This window comes from Tribolium madens, unplaced genomic scaffold (assembly GCF_015345945.1).
Source record: "Tribolium madens isolate multiple individuals breed KSU strain unplaced genomic scaffold, Tmad_KSU_1.1 Scaffold_96;HRSCAF=242;Tcas5.2_LG5, whole genome shotgun sequence".
NCBI lineage: Eukaryota > Metazoa > Arthropoda > Insecta > Coleoptera > Tenebrionidae > Tribolium > Tribolium madens.
The window spans coordinates 11893481-11903371 of record NW_025401068.1 but is presented as its reverse complement, the minus strand read 5'-3'; the positions used below and the strand labels follow the sequence as shown (position 1 = coordinate 11903371).

At 30.9% G+C, this 9891-nt stretch overlaps 2 protein-coding genes and 1 long non-coding RNA gene across 5 annotated transcripts in view; 2 read left to right on the top strand and 1 right to left on the bottom strand.

Moving 5' to 3' along the window:
- LOC123013774 (afadin) overlaps positions 1-1752 on the bottom strand; it is a 58836-nt gene extending 57084 nt beyond the window's left edge. For 2 of the 3 annotated variants that reach the window (XM_044412545.1, XM_044412546.1), the window contains exon 1: positions 1493-1747. The gene's annotated coding sequence lies outside the window, so the exon portion shown is untranslated. Of the gene's footprint in view, positions 1-1492 lie in introns of all 3 variants that reach the window. The other variant, XM_044412547.1, reaches the window with a different exon arrangement.
- LOC123013776 lies at positions 1391-2398 on the top strand. Its single transcript, XR_006413284.1, has 3 exons — positions 1391-1744; positions 1994-2130; positions 2180-2398. It is a non-coding gene; the product is annotated as an uncharacterized LOC123013776 (long non-coding RNA).
- A 2537-nt stretch (positions 2399-4935) lies between these two features.
- On the top strand, positions 4936-6093 carry LOC123013775 (novel acetylcholine receptor chaperone). Its single transcript, XM_044412548.1, has 3 exons — positions 4936-5178; positions 5342-5480; positions 5643-6093. Exons 1-3 carry the CDS (start codon positions 5068-5070, stop codon positions 5852-5854), a joined length of 462 nt encoding a protein of 153 aa, XP_044268483.1. The 5' UTR covers positions 4936-5067; the 3' UTR covers positions 5855-6093.
- The last annotated feature ends 3798 nt before the right edge of the window (positions 6094-9891 follow it).

Genomic DNA, 9891 nt, shown 5'->3' with positions numbered 1-9891 from the left:
TTTAAGCTTGTAAAATTACTACATACAGGGTGCTAGAGAACTAGCATCCCAGAGAAAAATGCCAAGTAAGATAAGATACCAGGAACACGGAAAAAATGTTTAAATTCTGACATTTATTTTTTTACATACGATATTTTTATGCCCTTTATTTTTACCGATGATCTTGTAAATATGTTTATGCTTTTTCATCATTATTCAGTAAAAGTACAAAAACTTTGCAATAAAAGCTACAAATAACGTTAAATAGTTAATTCAGGATATAGCCTGAAGCAAAAAAACAAGTGCAAAATTTAAACCCTCTAACATAAAACTTTTTAAAGATAGAATTTTTAACCTTTTTTTCCATGTTCCTGGTGTCTCATCTTACTTGGCATTTTTTCTGAGGCGCGAATTCTGAAACACCCTGTATTTTATTTTGAATAATTAAAAAAAACTCTAAATCTCTCATTTTCATTAGGTGATTTATTGACCTCACACTTTGCCAAAAAATTCTTCTAAACAAAACTAATTTTGTTAAGTAGGAAACAATTTACAACAACAAAGCCAAATATTGTCAACAAATAACAAAGCCAACTGCTACTAAAGTTGCAAAATTACCATTGAATATTTTAGCAAATATTGTAACTTGCAATTTCCGCTAGCTCAGCTATAAAAATCCTGAATTAGTTCTAAAAAAAATCTAAAAAGTGTTCGAATCATCAAAATTCAGAGAAACAATAATAATCATTAATTATACTAAAAGTCAAGTAAGATTGGCAAACTCCTTCTTAGAAAAACGTGTTAATTAGTTGTGAATGTTTATAACAGATTCTGTGAGCCAACAACAAACCACAGTTTGGTAAAAATTGAAAAAATGCACAATATACAGAGTGGAAACTGTGAAACATTGTGAAATTTATACCCGATAGTGCTTTAGTTCAGGTTGCGTGTTCTGGTTTATTACCATGCTAAAAAGTTAAATTTTATATCCGCATTTAAACGAGCATTCTTCGAGTTAACATACTTATCAAACTCCATAGCTATTTATGATTATGTTCCAAAAATAGTGGCGGCTTTGAAATTAAGTTGGTAACATCCAAATGTCACATTTTACCAACTCAATTTCAAAATCATGGGTCACTTTGATAGAAAATACGTTATTGCTGCGTAATTTACATTCAGTATTGGTATTAAACCGGACAAGAAAGTCAAATTAGTATTCTCCATGGGTCACATTCTTGAACAAACACCATTGTAATAAATAGTTAACAAGTGTGTCGTTTTAAAGAAAAAATCCCCGTATGACACTTGAATCACACCGGCCAAGCAATTCGGCCAACATGACAGCCGCGCTCTTGACCTAAACAGTCGATTTAAAGCACCGCGTGTCCGGTGTGGTGTGAACCTGGCTTTTACCTGTTCTTCGCAAACTTTTCAACAACTTCAAACTTCCGCGAAACGCATTTTCGTCGCAAATTTGAGGTCAAGAGTGCAAACAAACGCCGATTATTACCTGTTGTCGTAGGTTATCCGACAGACTTGGCCAAAACAACACGCACAAACGCAAACATTTATTTAATCACTTTAAAGCCACTTTTAAGGCACACACTGATCACTTTTACGCACTGTGGACTCTTACATGGTGTTCGCACACTTGGTTCGGTAGTTGGGTGATGGTTTTTCTGGAGATGATTTGAAAATTCCTCGAAACGGTACCCACACACCTCAACCGCGTCCTCGCAACTCGCAACACACACTTCACAAGGTAGGCTGTGAACTTTACGACTGCGCATCCGGTTTGCGCAGGAAACACATTCAAACTTTCTACGCTTCAAACTTGTCTCATTCATGCATTTTCAGCAGATTCGGCCCCCTTATATACAGAGTAACCTCGTTAAAACTTTCGTGGAAATAGTGATGTGGGGCTGTCAAATCAAATGTCAAATTATTAAATCTTTCACTGCTTCTGATTTTTTAATTCCTTTTCATCTTAATGTAGACTAATTTTTTTTAGAAAAAACCTTAAAACTTGTGTTATTTGGAAGAACAAAAATGGGACTTCACTTTATGAAAAATCACTGTAAAGCAGGCTTTAACGTCAAATTTGACTTTTCAAAAACGTCAAAATTCCACATTACTGACAAGTTCAAGGTGAGGTTCTTATCTAAGGGCCATTTCACATTTAATGACCTGTTCTCAGGGGTACCACAACATGCTATAGAGCGGAAAAAATCAAATATATTCGAGTACAGTTGCCGGACGACACGGAATCCTAGGCAGTCTTTTCTTGTCATTTCAAAATATGTCAATATAAATGCACTTTTATTGTCATTATTACAAAAACTTCGACTTTGTCAGTGTCAAAAAGACAAATATGCCAAACATTAAAAACTTGGTTATGGGTACCTAAGGACCTAAGGTATAGTTTAGAAATTTTGACAACTAAATGACACATCTGCTCAGTTTTCCTTGTCCCCCACTGTACTATGTATAAAACTCTTTTTATACATTTTTATTTATTACTTTGACATGATTGTGTTTGTTAAAAGAGAGATTTTGAAATAAAACTTTGATTTATTCAAGTAAGCAGATGTTTTTTGCATCTTATATTCTTATATTTAGCATAAAATTTCAATAATTTGAGCGGAAAGGAAATAAGGATAAATACAGGGTGATTCACGAGGAATAATGAGCCTGACCAAATTTTCGATGCAACCAACATTACAGTTGTCGCAAACTAACTTGCGAAGAGTAATGGTGGTTGCATCGAGAATTTGGTCAGGCTCATTATTCCTAGTGAATCACCTTGTATACTTCAGTTAATAAATAATTTAAAATATAAATAAGAAGCACTATACAGAGTAACCCCGTTAAATCTTCCGCGGAAATAATGATGTCAAATCGAATGTCAAATAATTTTTTTTCCTTCTGATTTTTTAATTCTTTTTCATCTTTATGTAGACTAAACTTTTTTTAGAAAACACCTCAAAACTTGTGCTATTTGGAAGAACAAAAATGGGACATACAATTTTTGACACTTAATGAAAATTCACTGTAAAGCAGGCTTTAACGTCAAATTTGACTTTTCAAAATCCTCAAAACGTTAAAATTCTACATTAGTGCCAAGTTCAAGGTGAGGCTCCTATCTAAAGGCCATTTCACATGTAGTAACTTGTTCTCAGTAGTACCACAACACGCTATAGAACGGCAAAAATCAAATATATTTGACTACTATGTGTAAAACTTTTTTTATACATTTTTTATTTGTTATTTTGTTATGATTGTGTTTGTTATTAGAGAGATTCAAATAAAGCATTGATTTATTCAACTAAAAAGATGTTTTTTGTATCTTATTATATTCTTTTCTTTAGCATAAAACTNTCTTTAGCATAAAACTTCAATTTGAGCAAAAAAGAAATAGTGATAAGTATATTCAGTTAATAATACTTAAAAAAATAAATAAAAACTACTACTAAATTTTTATCTATCTAAAAAACTAATTTTTGAAAATGTCTGTCTCATTTGTCATACAGTTTTCTTTTTTTAATCAAATTAGATATAAAAAAAAAACAATGATGCGATTTAATGCACTAATCAGAGCGTTAGGGCCGGCAACCAATTATACTCTTTTTCTTATTAATGTGCTTTAAGTACGTTGTAGAAGTCTAAATGCATCTTTAATTTAAAGGCTGATTCACATAAAAATTGTCATTAATGTTATTCAGAACAAATTTAATCACATCAATAACGACAAAAATCGTTATATTTACGTTGTTAATTATTTTTTGCTACCTGGGGTACACATTTATTTGAGAAATGGGGAAGATTGAAGTTAGGATAATTAGAATTTTCACATGGTTGCCACCTTAAAATGATCCCTTTTAACGACTACTTGAAAGCACATTTATATGAAAACGAGTATATACACCAAAAATTGAACTGTAATGTGCTACGACAATTAATTTTTAAAATATTAAGTTATTTTTAAAGTTTTCGTTTTTTAAATCCCAAGCATTTTTATTTTAAGAAGATTAAACTATTTGAATCAATGCAGTGCCAAAGTGTTATGGTAGGCAACCAATTATACTTTAAAAATATTACAATACAGAGTTAAAACGTTTTACAATAATGTTTTTTTTTTTTAATATTTAGCTATTTTAGGTTTTTGCTTTTTTAAAACCTAAAATTTTTCTTAATAAAACTTTGAATCAATGCAGTATTCACACTTTTATGGTAGGCAACCAAGTATACTTCAAAATTAAATTATAAAACAATAATACAATGCTCTACAGCAATTGGTTTCTAAAATCTTAAGCTATCTTATACGTTTTTGTTTCTTAAAACCTAGAATTTTTGTTTTAAAATCAAATATTTGAATAAATGCAATAATCAAAATGTTATGGTAAGCCACCAGTTATACACAACAAAACTAAATAATTTTAAGTCACAATAAACAAAGTTAATTAAAATGCTCTACGACGAGTAGTCACTTTTTAAACCAAAATAAGAAGGTTTAAACTAGCCATATTTTAAAACGTTCCGTAAAATCGCTTGGCTATTAAAAAACCGCAAAATTCCACATAAGAAGTTTAAATGTTATTGGTGAATACAGGTTTTGTTTATGTCAACGATTTTTTCGACACGATTTTTGTTTCATAAGATAGGAAAGTAAAAATCTTTTCCAATAAACCAAACATGAGAAGCTTGTCCGTCACTTATCAAATTATATTTTTTTTGTTTAAAAAAATAGAAATAACCAAACTGTGTTTTGTGACTCCCTCTCGATGTGATTATTAAGGAAAACTCAAAAAACGCTTTGAAACCTTTTCATTCTTAAATTTTCCTAAAACTTGTTTACGTTTTGCGCAAATAAAATTTTTGCGACGGCTAATACGCAAATGGCGATATTTTAAGAACGGTTAGTACAACACGGCGCTCAATATCGATTTTGTTTAGAGCGTCGCCGTCGTTTAAGATGGAAAGTCGTGCCCCCCGACCCAACACCAAGCCTACTAACAATAAATAAACCACAATGTACATAGACTAGTGAGACTTTGAAGCGAAAATAAGTGATAGTTGACACAAACAATGGGATCAATCGTTTTAAAATCCCTCTCAATACTATTAGGACTGTTTTTCATTTTCGTGGGATTTATCAAACTGTCCAGTTACATCTCCAAGGACCTGCATAAAGACTTGGTAAGTCGCGACTTGTTACACAATCCGATATTTTAAATTTTTGGCCCGACGCCTGGCAAATATTTTCGCGACAAAAATCGTTAAAGCGCATTTTTATTATCCTGTTTGCGGACAGAAAGTAAATTTTCACGCCCACTGAAACACTCATGAAATTATGTTTCAGCGAAAGGAATACGTCAAATATGCGAAAGTCTTCCCGTTGTCGGAAGCCCTGGACTTCAAGATCCCCTCGAAATGGTACCGCAGAACCGTGGGCACCTTGGAAATAGTCTGCGGGGTCGCGATGGCTTTCGTGCCCAATCGTAAGTGAATTTTCGCTGTAATATTTATTTATAAAATAAATTTATTTGCGGATTGTGAGCAATGTGTTTATTTTAGTCCGATATTACCAAATTTTCGACCGCAACCTATATAATTTGTCAATGTTAAGCCAAAAATAACGCAAATGTTGTCTCTCTTTTTAGATAAAGTGAAAAATGGGGCGAATTTGTGCCTGCTGGTGCTCACCCTCATGGCTGTCTATTCCCACTACATGGTGGCCGATAAATTGGAACGGACAGCACCAGCCCTTGTATTTTTATTCATGTTAAGTGGCCGACTTGTTGTTTATTACCAGCTTACAAGGCGAGAAGCTGAAAGGCCTGAAGCGACAGTCAATGGATTCAAACAGGAGTAAAGTGTTCAAAAACTGTCGAAATCGCGTCCAACAATAAACAAGTCTGCGGACACACCAAATTCACTTGATTGTTTATTGTTTTAGATTTATGCAAATAAATAACAAAATGCGTTACTAAAAACAAGAATTAGTTTATGTGCAATATTATTGTTGTCTGTCTGATGTACAAATTGTGAAACATAAATAGACATTTTTATCTCACTGCCATTTAATGGACGTAATAAAAAATCTTATATCAACATTTCTCACTTAATAATTAAATATTTCTGATTTTGTAAACAAACAAAAATTGTGTATTATAGGCAACCCCACTTGGTCCACTGCATAAAGAATTGTCTAGCTGACATTTAATTATATTTAACTAAAAAAGTGACTTATAGTTTCCTACATTGTCGACGTGTTATAAAACTTTATTTCTGTTTTAACCAAATAGTAATTTACAGATTGTTACACTGATGGTTTTAGTATTGCGTTTTGTTTATTTGTATTTAAAAAATACATTTTAATTGTGTAGTCTAAAAATTTACAAAATTGCAAGTTATAGACAATCTCGCTTGCCACAGCGTATAAGAGGTTGCCTAGCCGACACAAAATAATTACTGCTTACCATGGGCGTCGTTTGAGGGGGCAAGGTGGTGCATGTGCTCCCCTCCTGGAAGTTAATCTAAGACATTTTTTCGGATAAGTTTTATTCCGTTAGCGGTAAACTATTTTTTTTGTTGTGAAATGCAACCATTGTGATATGTCATTTTAGTTGTCAAATGTGTTTATGAAATATGACATTATTTTATCACTAGTGTTAAAAAGTGTGACATAAAGAAAACAAATAACACTATTTTCATAGCAACGCCACGACCTAGTATGATTTTGGAAAATTATTGAAATCACAAATTTTAAATTCGAATTTGATGCTTATGCTTTTCACAACCAAATTGGAAAAAATCTTGTATAAAACACGATTCAAAACGGCTCTTTTTTGCACACGTCTAGTGGAAAACACGCTCATTTTGCAACTTGTTTTTATTAATATTTTTTTTAGTAACATTTTTAACTTTTTTATCATAGACGATTTTGGTTGAGAAAAACGAAATTTTATTTATTTATTTAATTTTTTTATTTCTATTGATTATTGTTTTTTTGAATGTAATTTGAAAGAGTTTTTATGTTTTGATTTCCAAGTATTACATTTTTTTTAGTATTTATTATTTCATGTTATTTACTGATTTGTGTTATTTTATGCTAACTTTTATCATTTTTATATTTTTTTATTTTTTTTAACTTTTACACTTTTATACTCCAATTTATGGTTTTAGAGATCCCTGTCTTATGGTTTTATTTATAATTTCCGTTAGAAAAAATATAGTTTTGTATTCCTATTTTGTATAACGTTTTTGTGTTTGTAATAATAATAAAATATGTATTTTTTAAACTGCGATGAGGTTGTCTCTGTCTAAAAAAAAAATATGACAACGCCCATGCTGTTTACTCGTGTTATAAAGCTTTTTCATTGTTTTGCTCACTCTTACACTAAAAGCTTCAAATTTCGGTATTGTAAACTAATGCAACTTTTTTTTTTAAATGTTTGTTTTTGTTTGCGGTTACCTTATTACATTTACAAAATTTTAAACAGAAACCAGTTTTTTACCAATTCTAAACTCGAAAATTATTTAATAATTTTTATAGTAGGTACTGAGTGAACCAAAAATGGTTGTTTGAGTTGGTAATGCTGAATTTTATTTTTAAATGGTGCAACTATTGATTTTTTAAGGCAATTAAAGTCGCGGCCATTTAATTTATTGCAAAGTTGGCAGCCCCTAGCCCGCCACCTCTAGTGTCTGAGTTGTGTCTATGTTGGTAGCTGAAGTAACTAAATTGTGTCAAGATGTTTTATATGTGAAGTATTCTAACCCCACTTTTTCAAAATTGTCATTTTAGATAGATCTGTCCCTAAAAAAACAATTGGATGTTTAAAGTCGGATTTACACAACTTAATTTTTATAAATTTACAAAGGGAAGTGGCCACTATGAATTGACCGCGACTTTAGTAACTTTAAGTTTAAGTTAATAAAAAAATTGTTGATACCTGGTGTGATTTCTGTCATAATCGAGAACAAGTATCGTTGATTGATGGTCTTTTTTAGCACCTTTGGGCTTGTTGGGTTAAAAAATCGAACCAGCTTGGAATACATAAACTGTGTTGTAGATCATGAAACATAAATACCAACAACATTCCTCAAAAATTGTTATCCTTACATTTTTTCCATTAAATTAAGAAATTTCACTCTTATTAAACAAATTAGCTGGTAACCCAAGTATGAAAACTATTCCGCGTAAATCTCTCGTGATTTATGAAGACAAGTGTGCTCAGCGTTAATTATAAAAATTGAAATTTTTTATAATTTCGTCAACTTCTGGGAGAAATGCACACAGAGACTGGGGTCAAAGTGTTCAACGCAATTAAAGCTGACCCTTTAGAAATTTTAATTGCCGCCATTATTATTTAAAAAGACGGTTAATGGCCAGCGACATTTGTAACTGTAGAAATAAATAAGTCAAAACTGAGAAGATTTGCTTTCTAACGTGCGAGGAACGATTTTTCTCACAGAAATTGAGCGCATCTTAAAATGAAATTTACCGTTTCATTACATGTTGTGATTAAATAAAAAAAATAGCAAATGGTGTTTGAATTTGAACTCAGTGTCGTGACCTGCACTTTTCCGCGGCATCAATGTGAAAATGGGACAATAAACAAATTAATCAGATGGTCAAGAATTCATCCATGATTTATTGGTGAATGGATGTTGCTGAGTAGCTTTTCCACTATGTCTTACAAAATAGAGAGCTTTATGACCCTCATAAATAATAAACAAAACAAATAATAATAAAATAATTGGGTGTTTGTTTGTTATTATAATTTTTTTATTTTCTGTAAACAATGTCTTGTTTTAACGCAAACTGAGTAAATAAGTCGTTTGCGGTCTGTTCTGCCGGACAAATATACGGATTAGGTGAGCATACAGTTAGATTTGGATAGTTTTTGTGTTTTACAGTTACAAAAATTGGTCTTCACTGAATAACAGATCAGATCAACCAACTGAAACTTAACTAAGGTAAGGGTTTTATTATTGGATGCAATTTGTGTGAATTTATATTAATTGCTGGAAAATTATTAAACTTAATAGTCCGCAAATGCAACTCATCTCATCTAATTTTGATAATGATCTAATCTTACTAAGACTTTTTTAACATTGATTTAATTTTAACAATTTTCAATTAGCATAACGGAATCGCTGCAATAGACAAGAATGCAATATCTGGTGAACTGAAACTCTTAATATATCACCTAAATTGTTGATGCTAATCTCATTTTGAGTTTATAATCACAATTTCATAATTGCAAGAAGAATAAAATAAAAATAACAAATTTGTCTCAATCTGTTTTTCAATTTTTTTAAAGTGGGAATTTCTCAAAATTGCTCTACGACAAGTAGTTTTCAAGAAATTGAACGTTTCCGGGAGCTCATTTTAAAACTTTTTTATCCTCGGGAAAGACTCAAATCGAGCATATTTGATTTAAAAAAAAAATTTAAACACGTTTTTTGCCGAAACTATAATTCCGATCAACTCTAGGTTTTAACCATTGGATAAAAAATAATTAAAAACAGATTTCAATGGATTTTTACATTTTTAGTAAGACTTATAGTTTTCAAAAAAAACGTTTAAAGTTTTAAAATCTGAATTTCAACTTCGTCAGTTTCAAACAGCGATTATAACAATAATAAAAAAGGTAACGCAAAACACCATTATAATCTGCGTTAAAAAATATGTAAATTTTTTTAAACTTTTATAGACTTCAACAATTTGCAAAATGTAAAAATAGAAAAAATTCAAAAATGTCGAATTTTTTTAATTAAAAAACATCGATTAGGTTGTAAAAGCGTTAGTAATCTGGTTTTCTGGACTTTCACTTAAAATTTATTGTTTTTTGGTTCGTTTTATTTATTTAAAAAAAAATTAAAAATTTTAAACACGTATCT

What these genes read in the sequence shown, in the direction of transcription:
- LOC123013775 (XM_044412548.1), top strand. Translation starts at nt 5,068, where the DNA reads ATGGGATCAATCGTTTTAAAATCCCTCTCAATACTATTAGGACTGTTT. An exon ending in AGGACCTGCATAAAGACTTG is followed by an intron (nt 5,179 to 5,341) that starts GTAAGTCGCGAC and finishes ATTATGTTTCAG; the next exon opens with CGAAAGGAATACGTCAAATA. An exon ending in GATGGCTTTCGTGCCCAATC is followed by an intron (nt 5,481 to 5,642) that starts GTAAGTGAATTT and finishes CTCTCTTTTTAG; the next exon opens with ATAAAGTGAAAAATGGGGCG.